Genomic DNA, 21,025 nt, shown 5'->3' on the forward strand with positions numbered 1-21,025 from the left:
TGACAAACATGCAGTTTGCTTGGCCACCCGTTTAGAGACATTTTCTAAGAGCTAATTAATTCCTTCAGTTTGTGAATTGAACTATTGTGCAAAACATCCCATCACACAGAGAACATCATATGGTATGTTACTGTAATTAAATAAAGAGGTAACTGAGCTCAAGAGATACACTTAATTAAGATTAAAGAAGCAATATGATTTACAGCTGGAGAAGATGAAGCTGAGCAATTTAAAAACTAGACAAATGGCTGTGACATGCTGAATTCTTGCAGGCACATACCTGGAATGTGTGGTTCAGTAACACTTCTGTGGCAGCTTCACCAACTGAGTTTATTTAATGAGGTTGTTTAGCCCCTGGAACACCTCCCCCCCCTTTTTTTTGGTTTTTTGTTTGTTTGTTTGCCAAACACAGACATGCCTCTTAAACAGCTGGGAGGTAAGACCTTGGCAGCTGGAGTCTTGATTGTAGAGATAGAGCACTGCCAAAATACACACAAGTTTTCCTTTACAAGCCCTCCTAGAAACAGCAGCTAGATTGCTGTATTTTCTATTTCTCCAGTCTTTTTAGTGCGATAGGACGTAGTTTACCTGCTTAACAGAATTATCACACCCCAGGCACACCAGCTGTATGTTATGGTTGGAAGAAATCAGCATTTCTTGGCCCATTCATAACGAAAGGATAATTCCAGTAAGCAGTGATCAGTGTCATCAGTTCTCACTCCAGGAGAGAGTGTTTTGAACTTTTATACCTCACCTGTTCTTTTGCTATACATCTGCATACCTGCAGATAGGCTCTCTCTATCTTTTATTTCTCAGCCTTTGAATCCCCCCCACACACACACAGTTCTTCCCCCCTCCCCCCCCAATTGCTGTTTTCTTAAGCTGTGCATTTTCCTAAATAGTCTGATGTCTCAGTACCACGATGTCCTCATTTTGTGTCCTCGTGGCCTGTTTGCAGCCAGTTTGGGAATTCCCACTGAGGTTAAGTGATTGTATATTACCAAGTTTTGTAGCTGAAAACCCTGGGTTTTGGACTGCTGTTAATCACCGTGAGATCTTAGTGCTTTTCAATCACTCAAAGCTGTAAAGCTTAGCAAGAAAAAAACCTCTTTGCACCAATATAGTCAGCTGAAATTACTTCCATGACAGTAAATGAATTGCTTTAGGGATGGTATATGAGGTGTCAAGTCTAGGTGGAGTCACTAGATCTTGTGGTCCAGTTTGAAGGCAATTTCCTAACTGCATTAGGAACACAAGGACAGTATAATTGCCATCTCTTCCCCCCCCTCACACTACATTAACTTGTAATCTCATGCCTCACTTTCACCATTCCACTGAAAATGTTTCATTCTATTCCATATCCTACCCTATCCTATACTTCTAAGTGAGCAGCAGGAGCAGAAACTCTGAGCTCTCGGGGTCATTTCTATCTTCAAAACAGGAACATTTAACCAGGAGCTCAGGGTTGGTATTCTAAATATCACAGAGGATGTTTGGAAACTTTTCGTTTCATTGCTATGCAAGGTTGAAATCACACTTCTGAAATGTACTCATTAGCCCAGGGTGTGACAGTGTCCTCCCCAGATAATACTATTCTCAGGTTCTAAGATAGCCCAGTTCTGGGTGGAAACCAGTGCCACAATTTAGACACCCAGAGGTAAATATTTGGGTTTGCTCACTTATAAATAGGTGGTTACAAGCACAAGCAAACCATGCAGAGGCACAGTGTGTGAAAACCACATGCTTGGCCAAATCAGAGATCTCTGCTCCAGAGTAAACAATTTCATAAAATAATTCGTACTGTCAGATGGTTCTAAGAAGCAACAGAAGTGCAAGCAAAGGACTCAGGATGAGCATTGGTAAAATAATAAATAACAAATGTCTGCAAAGTCCAGCACACCTCTTATTATTTCTTTTGTAAAGACTAATACACCTTTATGTTTCTATAGAAACAAAAGTGAATTTACATTACAAGGGAGCAAAACTTTGTTCTATTTTAAAGTATTATGCTAATAATGCAGATCTGTGATCTTCTGCTACATTACTGGTCAAAGCGCATCTTCGATTGCCTCAGTGTAACACAAAGAATTGTGAGGAGAAAATTTGGTTTATTTCAGAGAGGAGGCACCAGTGATTGTTGCAGTTCAGACAAAACTTAAATCAATTGCCTGGGAAACCTGCTGGCTACAATGTAATTTCCTGAGCCATTCGCTACATGTATCATTGCTCTGCTTTTCCTCAAGAATGGAAACAAACATAAATCTGAGTAACATTTATTTACCAAAGCAGAGGCTAAGGCAGAGATTTATAGATTCTGTCATCTCCTTCGAAGCAGAAAATACCGAGGACGAGAAGAAACCAGGAAAGGAGATACCATAACCTTCAAAAGTTTGAACTTATTTACTTGCTCCTGCAGTTTAAATTTGGAGGCAATATATAAAGCAAAGGACAGGTCAGGGCTGCTGGTTTTGTCAGCCCTGGAGCAATACTCACATCTGCAGAAAGAGTAAAAGAAATCAAATAGCCCAGTGCTAACAGCAGGTGTGTGCACATGAGGTACTTGTGCACACACAAATATCTGAAGAGGCACAGACAGAAGGGGATTGATATTCCATCAGCTTCTGCCATGGCTCAGAGAAGTGGCACTGTGATGGCCCCAGTGATACATCTGAACTGGGAGCTGGACTTGATGATCCTTATGGGTTCCTTCCAACTGGAGATCTTCTGGCTCAGGCAGAGGGACCTATACAGGAAAAACACAGCTGGGGCTTTGCTTATTTCAGGTCTGCCTTCAGTTTTACATTTTAAACATTCTTTGCTTAAATATGAAACTGATGTTTCTTGTCCTGGGTGGACTATGAAGAAATTCCTTAAGTAAGCTAATAGAAATCCTTATGTAGCCAGAACTTTCATTACACCTGAGGCTTGCTGAAACATCCACTCGTCTTCCTCCCAGGCACCTATGCTTGAGTTTCTGCTTTCTGAACTATTTCTGCTGTGGAGAATGGTTGTACCTGTTTTAAGAAGCGCTGAGACACTGAAAAAGCTGATCTTGTAGAACAGATTTTGCCATTACAAGGTTTGGTGCTTTCAGGCTTATTTGTACCATCTGAAGCAAATGAGTCTCTTGATTCTGAATCTGTATGGCATTTAAAACTCACAATGATTATTGCTACAGCATCAATGACAAGCATATTTGTACTATGTCTTGACAGGTGGCATCCAGATTTAGGTACCACATGCTCTTGTGGTTTTTCTCTGCCACTTGCAGGTGTAAATATGGTATTGACATATATTCCACAGACCTCTTCCAGAAACTCCAGGGCTTCACATATGCTTAAAAGACTCAAATTCATCTGAGTCAATCCAAAAATTCAATATTCATAAAATATTTTTGGACTGTTTTCCACCAGCTTTTCAATTTACATCAAGAAGAATAAATGACTAGTTTCACCTGAGGCTTAATTTGCCCACCTTGTATTTCTTCAAGAGAACTGAAAATTTAATTGTGTCAGCAGGGGAGGAAATATGACTTTAGTTGTAATTATTGTATGTGTTTCTCCCAGCTGATTGCCAGGTATTTTGATTGCACTTGTTACCTCCTGCTGTGATCAAAATCAATACATTGATCGATCCAGCTCTGAAGTGTCATGCTCTGATCTTCAAGGCATTTATGTAACAGAGGCTCTCAAAAGGGATTACCTAGGGCTCTTTTTACTTTATGAAACCCACCAAAGGATAAATATGTCTCTATAAAGCTCAGATGAGAACATGTTTTCCTCAGGTTCCTTCTTGCACACAAGAGGTTAGAGTGTCCCTGAGCCAGGAGGGGAGCATCACTCATATGAGATCCTCACTAGCAGATGTCCAGGAACACTCCTGTTGGGATTGGAAAGGCTGAAGTCAGAGAACAGGCTCTCATCACAGGATGTTTGGGGATATAGCTAACAGAAAATTGGGACTTAGCAGCCTCTGAATCATATTGAAATGAAGAAGCAATCAAAGGCACCTCCTGTCCTCCCCAGCAGACTCCTGAAGAAGATCTAACCTAGTGGAGAAATAGCTCTTGGCGAGGAAGGAGGATGAGCAAACAAAGCATCATCCTTCCTGAAGAACAACAGGGGAGTGAAAACAGCCACTGAGCAAGATGTATTTCTTGGTTTATTTTGGTATCAGTTTTAACCAAGATAAAAAATGAAAGTCATACAGGGAATAAATGTTTGTTAGTGGGGTGTATGTGGGAGGGACAGAATAGGATGGGGAGCATGGAGTGTCCACTGATGCCCTTAGTGCATGGAGGGAAAACACTGTGTGTCTTCATCAAACCATGGCTGGACAGAGGAGAACATGGAGATTTTACTCAAATTAAGCACCCACTTCCAATGTCACCATGACATTTAATCCTAGTTATGAGCACGGCTCAAAAGTTTGCCATGCTAGTATTTCTCATAATGTGATGTATAAAGTTTTATGAATTCATACCCAGTGGGCTGCAAGACAGAAGTGGTCCAAAGCCAGGAAAGTGCTAATTAATGCATATCATAGAAATATTCATTTTAAAGCCTTGAGGAAGAAGGAAAGAGGAGTGGCAACTCCTATTCAACACACAGTGAAATGTGGTGTTTGCTGTCTGACCTGTCCTTCCCTGAGAGAGGATCTGCGGAAAGGCAGCAGACACTATAGCCAAAGAAAGAAACTTTACATTCAGCTGGTAAGACTTAATACAACTTAAAACAGAGTAGATACTAGTTGAGCTGTTAAAAGCACAAAAAAAAAAAAAAAAAAAAAAAAAAAAAAAAAAAAAAAGATATTTATTATTAATTTTATCTTGTTGTTATTTAATGTTTGTGTTATTTTTCAATTACCAGAAAATACAATTTTTCAGCTCTTACCATTAGGTGCCCTAAGACATGGCCATCTTCACACCACCATGCTCAGGACATCCAGAAGCTACCAGGATATAAAATTACAGACATTGCATGGGCACAAAAGGCAGAAAGGATGAGATGTACCCTGGTGACCAGAAAACTTTCCAGTAAGCTATGGAGTAGGAGGCAACATGCATGAACCCCAGATGCTGTGAGGGAGTTTGTGATAGTTTGCTATTTAGAAGGGAACTTAAGCTAGAGACTGACATTAACAATATGCATCTGTTAGACTTTTGTTATAAAACCCATAATTCTTGATAGAAAGTCTTGTTTTGGCATAAAAAAGTTCTGCTATTGCACACACAAAGTAGACTCATGAAATGATGAGGGGTTTTGCAAGAAGATTTCAACAAACCACAACTATAATTTCTCACTGGGTATTTTGCTGCAGAAAAGCCACCCACTTCCCAGATACCTGCAATTCCAACACTGTGGCACAAGCCTGACAAACAAAAGTCAGTCTTGAGCATCCTGGCTGCTGGTCTGCAATCCGTTTGGAAATTGTGATGTCTCCATAGCACAGGGAAACAGCCTCGAGTATTTAAACCACTATTTCGTTCCACAGCTTTGATGAATGGATGTGTGGTGGGGTTTTTTTTCCTATCAGATTAAAGGTCTAATTATGCCAGTTGTGAGATCTCCACTTATTAAAAAAGTGCCATGCATTATCTTCCATTTGAAAATTCTTAATTGATCCTACTTGTGCTTCAGTAATTGAAACACCTTCACTTAAAAAAACCAGAAGCCTATTATGAGCCATCCCATCTGTGGGTAGTTATAAGCCACTCTTAACGTAAGTGAGCACTTCCAAGCACTCTCCTAATTACCAGTCTTGGGCCTCTTATGAATGTTGCATTAATTATGGTGTAAAAATGAACTGCAGGCCAAAATCTGCAGCTAATTAGATCATAGAATATAGTGCCAAACTTAACATTAAAGAGAAATGGAAATACAGAGTTAACGTGAGAAAAAGGGGAGAGTTTCCATCTTTTGCAGTATGGCATTGAATTGCCTTACTCATTTGCTTTTACCCTGGTGTTTATAACTAGCAAATGGGTTTAGATCACTGAAAACAAATAGTTCCTTCACTAATTTCAAAGTTAACTTAGTTTCTGTGCTCAAGTTTCTGTTTCTCTTGTGCAAACAACTATTATTACATTAACAGCTTGCAAATGTGTGAAGGAAGATGTCAACATCTCTGAACTGACTCCATCATCTTGGTTGTTGTGTGAATCCCATGTTTTTCATCACCAATAATTGTCACATTTAAGTTCTTAGTATCCAAAGTCCAAGGCCTTTTGCTAAAGTTGAGCAGAATGTCCTTCAGTGGAAAACAGGAAAACTGATAAACATCATCCAGGTCAAGCAGCTGAAAGATGAAAGCATAAGGAAGTTGGGAGAAAAGAAAGCTCCAAGCTGGGAGATAGAACAAACACAATTAAGAGAGCTGTCAGCAAAGACAGTCAATGATGACATCTGTTAGCACATGAAGTAGGCTCTTGTGGCAATCACTGCAGAAACACCATTTGGATGACCAAATTCAGGCTGGATAAATTAACAGCAAGTGGTACAGCCCTGTATCAGCAGAGAAGTGGCATGCTGATAATTTCTGGAATTTCTCTAATGCCTGAGCTGGACTTCCTAGAATGAAGAAAAAGTACCTTTCAGCCCAGGTGCCTTGGGACCTTCTTGGTGATGCCTTCTTCATCCTCTCCAAGTATTGTCTTAGCAGCTCTACACAAAGAGCAAAGCAGGCTCATTTTTAACTTATTTCACCAATATTTTGCAAGAATCTCATTCAGCAATCAAAGTGAGGGGAGTCTTCAACCCCTCCAGCAGGGTCAGGTTGCTCATTAGCTTGCAAATTTCTGTTGAAAATCTCCAGATCTCTGTTGAAGATCCTCAGGGCTGCTCAGTATCCAGAACTGTGGGTGGAGAGCTGGAATGTGCCAGAACCTCAGCAGATCCCCATGAACAGGGTGGAGGGGAGAAGAGAGGCAGTGTTCCCAAGCACATCCTGGGTCTGGTGTTTTCCCATGAAAACCAGGATGCCCGTGATTCTCCCCCTGGCACCCAGGGAGAGGTGATGTACAAGCTGCTAATCTTTCAGCGAGGGAATGGTGAAATGCATCTGGGATGTGCCAGGGAAACTTGGCAGCTATTGTTCTGACAGGATCAAAACTGCTAATGGTATAATGAGGCTGCTTATTTTTAAAGTCAGTTTTGCTGTTTGAAAGCTGCCACTTTTGACAGCCCTGAAAGACACAGGCACCTGCTTAGGCATGAAGGAGAAAATGCAATCAGCTCACAGGAGCAACAGTAAGGAGTGTCTATCAGCTCCCTGGGAAACAGAAAATTCATTCGCAGCTGAGTGTTGTTTCTTGAGTCAGGTTGACAGCAGAGAGGAGCTTTGAGAGTGTGTTTTGGGTATGTGGTTTGTTTAAGGTCCAGCTGAGTCCTGTTGGCTTGTATCTGGAAAGCCACTGAACGATCAGTAGCTCAGTGATTCTCACAGAGGTCTGGTAACCATCTCCCAAAATATTAACTTATTAATTTTTGCTGAAATTTTTCACTTGTTCAACTGCTTGCTCCTGAGGGTTTGGTTTCATAAGGCAGGGGATATGAAATAGGCAGGCAGGAAGAGATGCAAGCTATAGAAATACAATGACAAGTGTAAATCCTGTGTTTTTCTCTTCTTTCAGGCTACGCTCTCAGATTATTTGCTGTTCTCACTTTAAAAGTTATTAAAATACAGGGCATGGTTTAGCAGTTAAATCCATGTTGCAGTTAAAAAGGCAAACATCAAATGGATGTTCAGAGCAGTCTCTACTGGAGGCAATGGAAAAGAAACCTGTTTGGTGTGGGTCAGGCAGGTGCCAGTCTCAACCATTCTCCATCTCTGAAATTATGCCAGGTAAAACCTGAGATGCTGAAGTTTACAACAGGACAACAATATCACCACTCAGGTGCTGGTTGGTGCTGCTCTGTATAAGGGAGTGCCTGGACCTGAGTCTCAGCATCACAAGAGCAGCACTGCAGAGCTGCCAGCACAGGGAGGCTTTGGCCTTTTTGTAACCACTGCTAGAAGAACCAGAGGAAAGGTGGAATCCAATTCCTGTGACAGTGCAATGAGAAACAGGAGGTCTAAACTAAACTTTATCATCTCCCTGTTTCTATTTTGCCAGCCTGATAGCATCACTGAGGTCAGTGACCCTGAGGCAGGATATTCCCAGACTCTGAGGGTGCAAAAGACTTAGTGGAGGAAAGAAGCTCTTCAATAAATAAAGCACCTTTCCTACTGCTTTAGGTTGTTCTGTCCTGGGAAGAATTTCTGACAATTTAAACTTGAAAAAATATATTTTTATGTAGGTGATTAATTGCTGCTGCTGGAGCACCACAGCCCTGAACCAAACTATGATTTGGTTGTACCAGTCTCTAAGTACAACTGAAAGAACACAATGATTGTTTCAAAGAGGCTAAAATACAAAAGGAAATATTATTGCCTCTTTTTTAACCACAAGGAAAGAGCAGTGGCATGCTTTGCCCACAGTCAAAAAAATGGGAATTGCTGAAAAAGCCACCTCTGAAGTCTTGAGGTGTCCTGGGTCCTGGTAGTCTTTTGGAAACAATTTATTAGAATACATCACTGAAGATCTTAGCTGATATTTGTTGTTATTAGTACATGTTTAACATCTTTCTGTATCTGTAGTCATGTTACTATTTTTTAACTTTTGATGTCTATCAAGAATGTAATTATCATTTAAAGAGGTTATTTTTCAGTACAGCAATGAGAGTTCATGACATCATGTAAAAGGTTCTAGCCACTACCCAAACATAAGGACATATAAAAATGTTTTCCTTCAGCCCTATCTTCTATTGAATTTGACTCTTTGCTTCTTTGCTGTGGAATGCCTTGGCTGACTCAGGCCAAGCTCCTAAGTAGTTATCTTCATTAATAAACTTCTATCCAGTCTACTTTCCTTGCCAAGTGAGGGGTTGTGTTCAGCACTCTACAAGAGAGACTGATGTGATTTCCCTGCATTCATGGAACAAGAATCTGTTCAAGTGAAAGTAGCTTAAATGGATTCCTGTAATTTTTCTTAGACCAGATTCATTAATATAGGCTGGCAGTAAAAAGAATAATAAAAAAGAGGAAGATGTAACGAGCACTTTCAATTCCAGAGAAATAAACTGACTGGGTCAAGCTCAGCAAATGTTTGCAGCAGGAGAAAATGAAAAGGAAGCAAGATGCTGAAATGTTTTGACATTTCATTTCAAAATCATATTTCAGTTTATTATTTGCCTGCACTTTTAAGAGGAGTTAAACATCCCCCTTAAAAAAGACACGCTTCTATTGTAAACACAAAAATAAGTGATATTGAGGGAATTCGGTGTTTTGCCAGAAAAAGAAAAAAAAAAACCCAAAACATTTCTTGTCAGTGCCTCAACTATCCACCAAGCATTATCTGCACACCTCTGCTTTTGGGGATAAGAACATCCCTCATGTAGCTTCTCTGACTTTCCTGGTACTTCACAGGAGTGCTGAGATGGTCTGGGAGTGTGTCCTGGAGCTGCAGCTCATTAGAGGCAGTGGCAGCCAGAGCTGGCTTGGAAGAGTGGGAGAACAGCACGGAACTAAGGAAAGCATCCTTCACCACTGATGGAACAAAGGAAAAAGAAAGGAGAGAAACAAATGTATTGATAGAAGCTTTCTTTGTTTTCTGTTACTTGATAGATAAAAAAAAAGTATATTTTTTTTTCCCAGCAGCATGTTTCTCTCACTTGAAGGCTTTGCTTACTTGGAGAACTGTCTGCTAATTTTAAATCTGAGGAGGCAAGTAGAAGTCTTACAAAATGTACTGGAGGCTGTGTTATGTGGGCTGGAGACAGCTGTTTTTGAAACCTCTAACTGAAATTTAGTGAAGAATGAAGAGTGCTTAACTCCAGCTCACAAGATCTGAACAGCATTATTTGATTTAAAGATAATTAAGATATTTAATGTAACTGCTCAAGAGGGGGAAAAAAGTAGTTATCATGAGATAGAGACAAATTTGTATTTACATTTGACTACAAAGGACTTAAAAAAAGGCATTGCTGTCATATCTGTATAAATAATTTATGAACCACAGGTTTCCCTGAGATACAGGTTTTCACTATTCAGCTCTAATGGGAAAATTAAACCTTTGATTTTACCCATGTTTTCCCAAAGGACTGCATCATCTCTGAGGGGAAATGGTCCACTGAGAATTGCTCCTCTTTATTTAAAAAAACAAAGCAAACCACCATGAAATAGTAAGACTACGACAGACTTCAAACTTGGCTAGGGCATTCTAAGAATTTAAGAATATTTTCTCACTGTGGGTAGACTGATGTTGCTTGAGATATCAAATCCATTGACTTGGTAGTTTTTACATACAGATAGATGATCCCTCCCCAAAATCGGAATAGGAGACACTGAAGGCAAAGGAGGGTCCCTGTTTTAGGGCTTGTTGCAGAAGATTAATTTGTTTTTCTTGGCCACATTACTGTGCTTTCTTGGGCCTGGCTGCAAAAGGTCTGGTTGGTACCAGAGCTCCATTAGGTGATTTAGCAGACGATCTGCCCCAGCCATTTCACTCAGGTTTACCACATCTTTACAGGCTCTGCAGGCTGTCAGCTTGCAATGAAGAGCAATAATCCTAGAAGGGGATGGAGATGTTTGTCTGCTGCCCAGGTTAGCTCAGCTCCCAAGCAGCAGCCTTAATGGCTTCACCAGACCCACACCTGGGTTCATCTGGTTTGAAATCCCCCTTCCTTCAGCTTCTTGGGGGAAGCCCTGGGCTTGACAGCAACCAAGAGAAGAACATGAAGGGGATCTCTTTAGAGAGTTCAAGGAGTAAGTCTGATATCTGAGGGACTTCCCTTGGAGCATTCTCACTGTGTTTTCCCAGTTCACACACTCTTTGTATTAATTGGTTTCTCAGACATTTAGAAGATAAATTCAGCAGATTCTGGGGTGCAGTGGGAGACTTACCTTTAGCAAACCCACCTCTGATTATTTCTTGGTCTCCTCTGGGTTGGAGGCCAAGCAGATGCAGCAGAAGGATGATATACAATAAGCTTAAACTTTGTTGCTAGGAAATCTTCTAAGTATCTTGCTCAGAAACAGGAATAAATGAAAAACCTACAGAGAAACAATAGGATCTATTAATCCTGGAAGTGTTGGACACATTGGTAGCTTAGCAGCATTGCATATGATCTCGATTTACCTTGTTCTGCACTGTTGATACAGAGAAACAAAATTACAGAATGAGCTCCTAATTTCTGTCTCCCTTTTGCTCTGGGAATCACGTTGAGTAGGGGTGGTATTGTTCTTATTCTGTTTTTTTTTTTTTTTCTACTGATGGCCAAATATGGAAGTTCACTTCCATGGCTGGAAGCAGGAATCATTCAGCCCAGAAATTACAGATTTATAGGAAGCTTTTAATTTCATGGAGTCTATGAACCTGATGATTGTGAGAGAGGGACAATTCTGCACTGACCTTTTGCAAATTAAATATGCAGCCGTATTAAAATCAAGTGTTTCATGAAAATACATTTAATTCCTATTATCTTTATTCATTTTTCTTCCAACAGAAAATGGGAGTGAAACAACATTTTTCTTCACATTTCATTTTGACCTTTTGTGTATTTTCTCTTTGCCTCTCTCAAAATGAAAAATGTCACACATTAAAATAGCATATTCAGAGATTCTTGGATTTTATGTTGACACTCTTCTCTACTTTCTGAGTGTCTCCCAAGATTTCCCAATTTTTCAAAATGCCAAAAGCATCTTTTCAGGGAACAAACAGGACTGTCATCTTTACCCTTACCCTGGAGGAGACTTCAATACCACAGTTTCTTTCCTGCTGTTCTGAAAAAAAAGCCATGCTCAAAGTTTATTCCTGACACCCTGGGATTTATGATGATCTTTTTGATCTCTCTTGGGCACTTCCATCATAGACATGGCTAAATAATGAGCCAACCAGAAATGATACTGCACTTAATGATACTCCATAATCTACAGGCAATCATTAACTGTGGGTTAGTGACTGCCATAAAATACAGAATGAAAAGATTGTTTTCTACCTGCTCCTGAAATGGGAATGAAGTGAGCAGATGCATTACCGTCTGGAATAACTAACAATTCAGTCGTCAGTCATCTTGAATGGTTCTCTCTTTTATAGTACATTTATGAACTATATTGTTTGCATTTATAATTATGGGACTGAACAGATGGTGGAAGGCTTATTTCAGAATGATGCGTTCATTAAAATAACTTACTCTGGTCTGCCAAGTCATTATTAGCTGTGATCCCTGTTTGATATTGAAGAGATATTTATTCTTTCCATTTAAGTCCATCTGAAAGAAATGGAGCTTTGAGATATGGACACTATATTGAGTGTGAAGTTACAATAATGGTGCTGCACATATTCCAGATGGGAAAGCTCTGAACAGTTGTGCAGCTGTGACAAAGAAAAATGGACCAACACAATTTTCAAATCTCAGAAAATTTTCAATTTTTAATTCAATTTGAAGTTCAATTCCACTTAAAATGTGGTATAAATGTGGATGAGGCAGACTCGTACGAAATTGCTAATAACACAGCAGTTAGAGCAGTCACCTTGATAAAAGGCTTTCTTTTATTTTCTCCTTTCACCTTTCTCCTTTCCCTTTCCTTTTGCTTTCCTTTCCTTCTCCTTTCCCTTTCTCTCTTGTGGGAAGTTGCAGACTTGCACCAGACTGGAAATGGGGAAAATACTTGCAACAGTGAAAACTTCTGGAGAATTTTCTATGTCTCTCTGGTTTTACCTTGAAACTCATTATTTTTGACCTAGCAATTAAGCCTTTATAATTGCATGTTTCTCAGATCCTCTGACCTTCTTTAATCATCTATTCCAACCTGTTAAATCTCCCAGATGTAAATTAAATTAGCCTGTACATTTTTTCAGGATATGCATTGCCTTCAGAAGGAGCTGGCCAGAGCTCAGCACAAGAGGCTTCTTCTGTAACTTAGACTACAGTGTTCTACTTTCAGAAAAACACAGATTTAGAGTTTATAGAGTTTTGGTTAACTTAATATTTAATTTGGAAGGCAACAGTTGGAAAAAAAAAGTTAATATAAAACACTAATAAAGGACACCTCAAAAACAACTACAAATTGCAGTGCCTTTAAATGAAAAATGTCGCTTGTAATTTCAAAGAAATTTGGTACAAAGTTTTTCTCTTACGTTCTTACATTACCAGGAGGTATTTGGAATGTGTCTGAATGTGCAGAGTCTCTTCTGGTGATGACGTGTCCATCATTTTGGGGGCAGAAGGGGAATGGATTTAAATGGCAGAAGTTTCACAGGTACCTCTCTCCACGCAGAAGCAAACCCTTCCCAACCCAGCCCAGGGAAAGCTGCAAAACCTCACCTCAGCCTCCAGGGAATGTCAGGACAACAAGAACCATCTTCTGTCAGTTAAAAAATGGGAGCAATTAATGGTGTAAACAGGTGCACAGGGAAAGGATTACTAAAAAGAGAGCAAAGACAGGTGTGCCCCTACAGTGAGTTTATCAGGGCTGTGGTTTCCTCCATTAATTAATCTGTCTTCAGCCCAGCTGAAAGCTTTGCCACCCTTGGCCAGTTGTGAGCATTTATTTTATTCTTTTTCTTTTTTTTTTTTTTCTCTGCTAGTATTAGGACCATCTACTTAAAATTGTTTCTCTTGCCAAGGTTAAAGGGGCCGAGGATGCTGAGGGGACATCAGTGCCCAGTGTTTGTTCTGAGGCTTTGGACAGTTCAGGAGGTGCTGTCACATAGGACTGTTACCATTAGTGATTCAGCTGCAGCTGGGGAAGGCTGGCTGGGCTCTCTTTCTTGGTTTGTTATCAGTGAGCAGTATCTGTTAATGTGATTCCAGACCTCACAGAGTTTCTGGACCTGCACAGGGTCCCTTGCCCTTCACAGCAGCCACCAGTGTCAATTGCCTGCAGGATGGTGAACTTGAGTCTGCAGGGAGCTAAGGGAAGAAGGATGGGGATGAGTGTTTAGAAAAAGGACTACAGTTAAAAAATGGGATTAATTTGGGGTAAAACAGCCACAGATCTACAATCTGTGCTTCCCAGGCTGGTGCAGAGGGGCCCTGGGTGTGTGTAACCAGTGCAGGCAGCTTTATACAGACACTGCAAGCATTTTTGGGAAAGAGCAGTTACCTTCCAATTCCTGTCTGTTCCCCTCCATCCAAAGGACCCCACACACTGTCTCCAGACTGTTAGAAGCTGTTTCTGGAACCAGCACTGGTGGCTGGGAGCTCCAATAAAACACATCATCAGGGTACTGCTTCCTCTCCTCCTGGGTCATGCTCTGCCAAGGGAATGGATGCAGTTATCTTTTGTGTTCAGAGCCCGGAGCCCTGCCCCCAAATTGCACTGCTTTCTGCTTTCCAGAGACAAGTGTGACCTTACGGGACAGAGCTAGACACTGGGGTTTGCTCAACAGGAGGAGAGGACTAAGTAGGGATCTCAGGCTCCATGGAAATGGTGCTTGTTTTCCATTGCAGTTGGGGGAAGCCAAAACCCAGCAGTAGTTCTGTGGTTTTGCTTCCTGAACGCATTGTAGAAGTTGGTGGGGGGGGATATCTCTGCAGGGAATAAAAGTGGGAAGGTTACAAACAGCCACTGCATCCCTTTGGTGTTTTCTCCCCAGCTCTTGCCGAGTTCCCAGAATAATTCTGGACCTTCTTGTTCTTCTTGTGGGCCTACAGAAGGTAAAACCATACAGCTCCTCTCCACTGTACTGAGGGCTGATCCAACCAGTTAATTAAAGAGTCCATTGGACTGTCAGAAATAGTAGGAGATGCAGAAGCAATTATCTCTAAATTGGTCGTCATCACAATTAAAGTACCATTTGGCAAGTGTGTGAATAGCCCGCAGCAGGGTTCCTTTATGGCTGGTAATGCCTTCTCATTTTGGGGCTTTATTGCTGGATAATGGTATTTATGATCTTTGTAAAGCTGCCTGGTGAAATGACAGCAACACTCACCCCCAGTTCTGAGAGGAGCTGGATGGAGAGGGCCCAGGCAGCCTGGGATGTTCTCTCTCATTGATCCTGGTAGTTTAACATCCCAACACATACAAATCCCACCAAGGGAGCTCACTGGAGGCAGAAAAGCTGAGCAACTAATTGCTGCAAATAATTTATTTAATCCATTTAAACATTTTAATTTTTTTTCTCTGCTCATCTGTTATGGCTTCCTCAGATGTATTTATTACTCAAACCTACTTGATTAATTTCTCTTGAAACGTTCAGCCCACACATGCAGGGTTCAAGTGTTGCTTTCTACTTGTGGTCAGTAAAATAAATCCCAGAGTGCCTGGGTTCTCAGGTGGGTGGGTGCTGGGGCACATTGGGTGTGTGTTCCTGAAAGTGGCAAAATGAGTTTCAAAACTCAAAAATGAGTTTCAGGTGCAGCTGTGCACTCTGAAACTTGCTTCCCATAGATACTGATGCCTGAAAAATTAATTGTTTTCAGGGAGCACATCAGTTCAGACATGTGAAAAAAAACCCCAGGGCTGTTATAATCCTGTCTTTTATTTGATGCTAAATTGGTGCCCAGTAACTGGCAGGTAGCTTTGAACTTTCATTTGAAAAAAAAACTACTGTGTGAAAGCAATTGTAGTAACACCAAAGCCTGCCAGTGGAGGACTCCTTCCTTTAACAGTTATCTGGAGCTGCTGGTAAGATTTTTAGGAATGAGATGCCAATGCCAGAGCAAGCCATCACCCCTGCAGTGCAGCTTTCAAAACCCTGGGTACCAATGTTCTCCTCTCCCACACGTCCTCTTTCCCCACAGGGTTAACAGCTGGAAGTGTTGAGCTATCTGCCAGAGGCTTCAGACAGACACTTTGTGCCACAAGAGATCCTGGGACACCTTACTGACTTCTCTTTAGCTTAATGCATCTTTGTAACAAACTGCATCACCCGCTAAATTGCTGATCTTGCACAACTGTTTTCTGACTACTGCAGAAGAAGAAGAAAGGTTTGACTCTTTGGTATCCTGTTTGAAGTCAGCTTGCAGTCCCTGTCTGTTGTGCTCCTGAGCAAGTCCCTCTGAACTTCGTCTGCTTTGTTGAGAGAGCTCTCTGGGCTCTCATCCTCTCTACTACCATTTGTAGCAGACTTTGTCATGCTAGAGGTCTCTGGTGGATTGCCTCACTCAATGTGCTATGTCTGACTTAGTATATAAAATTAAAATTATGACTTGTATGCTTCATGATCATCTAAGCAGAGTGTTTGTTCAATGTTAGATGCAAAATGTCTTTTCTTGTTTCTTACCTCAAGTCTCTTTCTTGTTGGTAGAACTACAATGAGTTTTGAAATTTATGTCATTGTTTAAAGGGATGGATTACTAAGGGTGTATGTTCAGTAGATGTATCTGCATGTACAGTGCAGATACCTCTATTAAGGCAACCAAGTCTGATCATGTTGAAAAAGAATATCTAGTGCTTTAGAGGGTAAATTCAGACAGACAGAAGAGGCTACTTTGGCTTTCACTTTGAGCTTTCATTTATGGTTGATCTATTGGCCCAAAGAGATACATCATTTGTAGGATATTTGGATCATCTACTTCAGACACTTTGGCGTCATTGTAGACACCTTAATTATTGTTTCTGAGTTCTTTGGTCTGTTTTCCTCAATTACCAGCTGTACTTTAGCTACACAAAAACCAACAGGCTCTTGGTTTTCTGGGATTGCTTTGAGTCAAACTGAAGATTTGGTTTCCTGTCATGGAGCACAGTAGAGGTTGACATTTGCTTTATGTAGGATCAGGATATCTGGAAAATGTATTCTTAAGATATACTTCTGGGTTTTTGAGAACTCATTTTACACAAGTCTCTCCTTTTAACTAGCACTAATTGCTCTTTTTAAATATTTTTCCCACTCCCAGATACACTGTTTTACGTAATGGGCATCATCAGGAACATGAGAAGCTTCCCATCCACAATGACCCTGAATCCCAAGAGTCCTGTTTTTAGCCACAGTCCTAGGAGAGGAATGGCCCAGCTAACAGAAAAGATTCCTTTTAGGAATCCCAAAGGATTAATGGACAACAGGACATTATGAAAACCCATCCATCTGCACTGTCACGGTGTCTCCTGCACTGATTCCCTATGAAGGTTCCGCTGCACATGTGAGTAGCTCCATGGGGGCACAGGAAGGTCCATGAGCAGAAGGGATGAGGACCCTGTGTCTCCAGGGATGGCTGGACCATAAAGCTGTGTCAGAGCCTTCCTCCAGGAGAGAGCTGATTACTGTCGATGTAAGAAAACAACACAGATACAAAACACCCAGTGCAGGGACTCCAGTTATTCCTTTCCAGCTGCCATCTGTGTAAAAGCCACCTGTCTGTCCTGTGACACCGTGACCTTAAAGATTACAAGCTCTGGTTAGAGCCTCTCATGGTGTGAGACTGAACATCTGCTTCATCTGTGCAAGATCCCCCCTGCCAGTGACCCGGTGCTGTCAGAAGAGGAACAGCACTGCATTTGCTTCAGCCAAATAAGCAACGATTTGCCTCTTGGTTATAGCTACTGATGAAAGGTCAGCATGAGCTGCTGATGCACCCTGCCCTGCAAAGCTTTTATTGTGTTTCCCAGCCAAGTTCATCAGAACAGGACCCACAGGATGCATACAGTGCCTGCCAGGCTGGAGCACGACCTACAGAGACATTTCACTGCAGACAAGGGCTGCTTCAGTCCAGCCCAATTGCTAAAATGCAGTGGCCATCCTCTGCCATTTGGAGGCCAAGGGATGGGATGTGGCCCTCAAGGCCTCAAGCTGCCAGTGCTGTCCTCATCTGACCAAACTTTGGCTGTTCTTACCCAGAAGAAAGGTTGGTCAAGAGCCAGAGTCAGTCTGTAACTAATCACTAAGTGCCATCTTGAAAAATATACCATCTAAAAAAAACTTTCTAGTTACATTAGGAAGACAGACTTCTACTCACGTTTTCCATCTTTATTTTTCTATTGTTTCTCTTCCAGTTGAGGCATGGAGTTTCAAGACTTTTAAATATCACCATGTGCACATCTCTGTTTGAAAAGATCTCAGTCCTTAGCTGCTTCCTGCACGTAGATGTTGCTATGTTCCTTGTGAGCTGCTTCCACCTTTGCATGGAAAGGGCAGACAAGGCTGTAGACTTCAGAACTTTAGGAAAATTTTTCATGCAGTGGGAAATACGCAGGATCAAGACTACAAGCCTCTACCCTTTCAGGTGAAGATCTAACCCAGACATGCCACTCTGAGCCTAGACAATAAAACTGTACTTTGTTATATTGTGTAATCATGTACAGATCTTTTTAATGTAAAAAGGTGACATTATTTATTATTTTTTATCAGGAACATGTGGTTTTTTTCATTAGAGGCTTCTGTACCCAGGAGCTTAACATTGTATGTATTATTATTTAGTAATGTTTCTGTTGCTATGTGACAGGTATTTACTGTAAAAAAACCAAACAAATCCTGCTTTGAACAAAAAAAAAATGTTGCTCAGTAGGAAAAAAAATTGTGCATGATACAAAAAACTGGCTTCCTTGCCATGGTGTCTGACTTATTTAAATACTTCTTCCATGTAAAAGCTTCACATCATTTTACTTTAGGATTCAAAAGGACACAGGGCAGAAATAGCCAGAATCTCACCAATACAGAAAACTGCTAGCAGTTAGAAAGAGACAAAGTATTGGTGTTTGTGGTGATAGGTGCTGATGGGAAGAACATGAGCTATTTGAAAAGAGATGGTGGGACAGTTTGAGCCAATTCTTGCTTTATCATTAGGAAGAGTTTGACAGTGATCTGTTCTTACAGGGCTGTGTTCCCAAAAGAAATATTTATCTGTTCAACTCTATTGCTAACACCAAATCAGAATAGTGGGTGAAATAAAAATAGGCCATTACTGAAAGTTTTGGGAAAAAAATCCACCCAAGGCTGCGTTAGTACACGTCTGTGGGACTGCTCACATGGCTTTTTGTCTGGATTTGGGTGTGCAAAATTGCAGAACAAGTTGTCTCTGTTTCACTTCAAGTGCCAAAGAAATCCTAGAAAATGTTCCCATTAAAAGGCATCAACATATTGCTGAGAAATTTCTCAGTGTTACAGCGCCAGCAGCAAGGGGATGCAATAGTGATGATGTTCTTTGTTTCCACTGTTATCCTTGAAGTGTGTTTTCTCTTATATTTTTATGTGCTTTAGTATTATATCTTCATTTAAAATGAACTTCTCAAACTGAATTTTACTCACGGACAATGTTCAGAAGACTCTATCAGTGAGACCAGTAGCACAGTAGCCAAAATGGTCAATAGGTCTGATTGGAAAAGTTTCCCAATTTTAAACACTCTATTTGGATGGAAAACCAACCATGAAACTCCCATGTTCTGCATAATCCAATTACTCATTGGACCCAGTAAACCTGTCATGAACCACCTGTCAGCTCCTGCTTAACAACTCAATAATCTCAGTGAGGCTTCTGTGAACCCAGCAAATGACAGTGTCCATCATCAATAGTGTTGGCATTTCCATGGAAAAGAAGCTGTCTCATGGAAGGACCTGTCCCTGCTTTCCTTTGGTAAAGGCAGCTGCTCCTGTGGCCTCTGAGTTCAGCTGCACATTGACCATTTTGGCTAGCAGTGCCAGTCTGTCTGTGCTGAGCAATGTGCAACACATTGGCTGTTTCTAAAAATAAAAAGTTTTCTATGTATGTTGCAGTAAACTCCAAGTTCATGTTAATTTCTTGTACTGCTTTCACTCAAAATGCAAAATACTACCAAATAATACTTTCCACCTGCCTCGCAATATACTCAAGCAACTATAAAAGGAGAATTGAGCCCCACTGCTTTGAAAATACTGATGAGCTCTTGGCTAATAATACAAGTTCCTAATGTTTATCTACCAGAACAATCTTGCCTCCCACATCAGGTTCTTGTGCACTGCCTTTCTCCCCAGTTTTGTCTGGATTATCACTAAGCCTTCTTTCCTCCTTCCCTGTGCTGTGTCCACCTCACTTCTCACTAGTTACCCTGAGAGATGTCACCCCTCTGGGCACCACTCTCAAAGCATCTTTTTGCAGATGGAGAGTCAGCTACAATTCTGTGGCCCTGCTTTTCTGAATCTTGAGTGAATTTGACTGGAAAATGGTGCTCCTTTATTCCCTTCTTTATACCTTTCTCTCACAGACCCTCTTCAATAACCACATATTTATTTCTTCACGTAAGAAATGTCTCCAGGTGCACAACATCATGAGCTGAGCCATCCTTCCTACTGAGCAGCTTCCTATGCCTCTGGTACTCAGGTTTACTGAGAGAAACTTCAGTCCCAGTCATGCTGCAAAGTAAAATTCAGACGTAATAAACACGTCACTGATGGGAAGCTGTGTTCACAAAACAGAAGCACCAAGGAAGAGGGCAGAAGAGGCCATACACTTTAATTAGCTGATGATCAAGGCTGTCTGGAGGGATGTGAAGCAATAACCGGATGAAACACACTCTGTAAATGTCAGTGCTCGAGGCAGTCAGCAGCTGTGTTGCTTAGTGAGATGTTTGGAGATATGGCTGCAGCCCAAGTGTACTAGCAGGTCATGCTCATAAACACAATGCAGACAGATGAGCTCTTATGGAGAAATATTTTCTATATCTCCACGTTTATCCTTCTGGGTTCTTTCAACCTGTAATGTATTTGCAGTTTTTAGGCTTGGAGAGGACAATTTAAAAAGAAGAAAAACAGTATCTCAGCAGAACAATCAGTAAAATGCTCCCAGTAAACTCTCAAAACCTACTTCATGTAGTTCACAAATCTAATACTGCTCCTGTTTGGAGGATCCAACACCTAAGTACAATTAGAAATTAATGCACTTACCAGAGCAATTTAAAAATTAAGGCAATAGCTGCCATTTGCACTCAATATGTTGCCTTTGTGCCTACCCTCCAGCTGAGGTTAGCAGAGCTGAGAAGGGGCCCATGGTGGGACTGACAGTGTTGCAGCTGTGGGGTATCTGTAGAGATGCCTGGGAAACCCCTCCTCACTTCTCACCCACAGAATGCCCAA

The 21,025-nt window shown here is 41.1% G+C and overlaps 1 protein-coding gene and 1 long non-coding RNA gene across 5 annotated transcripts in view; one reads left to right on the plus strand and one right to left on the minus strand.

Moving 5' to 3' along the window:
• The window catches only part of HTR4 (5-hydroxytryptamine receptor 4), a 91,264-nt gene extending 71,583 nt beyond the window's left edge, over nt 1-19,681 (plus strand). For 2 of the 4 annotated variants that reach the window (XM_071758848.1, XM_071758847.1), the window contains exon 7: nt 16,881-19,681. In XM_071758848.1, coding sequence (XP_071614949.1) covers nt 16,881-16,968 — 88 coding nt within the window. In that variant the 3' untranslated portion in view covers nt 16,969-19,681. Of the gene's footprint in view, nt 1-15,785 lie in introns of all 4 variants that reach the window. The other 2 variants (XR_011728849.1, XM_071758849.1) reach the window with 2 other exon arrangements.
• Nucleotides 11,011-12,649, minus strand: LOC139803041 (uncharacterized). Its single transcript, XR_011728850.1, has 3 exons — nt 12,571-12,649; nt 11,774-11,820; nt 11,011-11,091 (listed from the first exon to the last, which is right to left on the minus strand). It is a non-coding gene; the product is annotated as an uncharacterized lncRNA (long non-coding RNA).
• Nucleotides 19,682-21,025: the final 1,344 nt, after the last annotated feature.

Source organism: Heliangelus exortis, chromosome 15 (assembly GCF_036169615.1).
Source record: "Heliangelus exortis chromosome 15, bHelExo1.hap1, whole genome shotgun sequence".
Lineage (NCBI taxonomy): Eukaryota > Metazoa > Chordata > Aves > Apodiformes > Trochilidae > Heliangelus > Heliangelus exortis.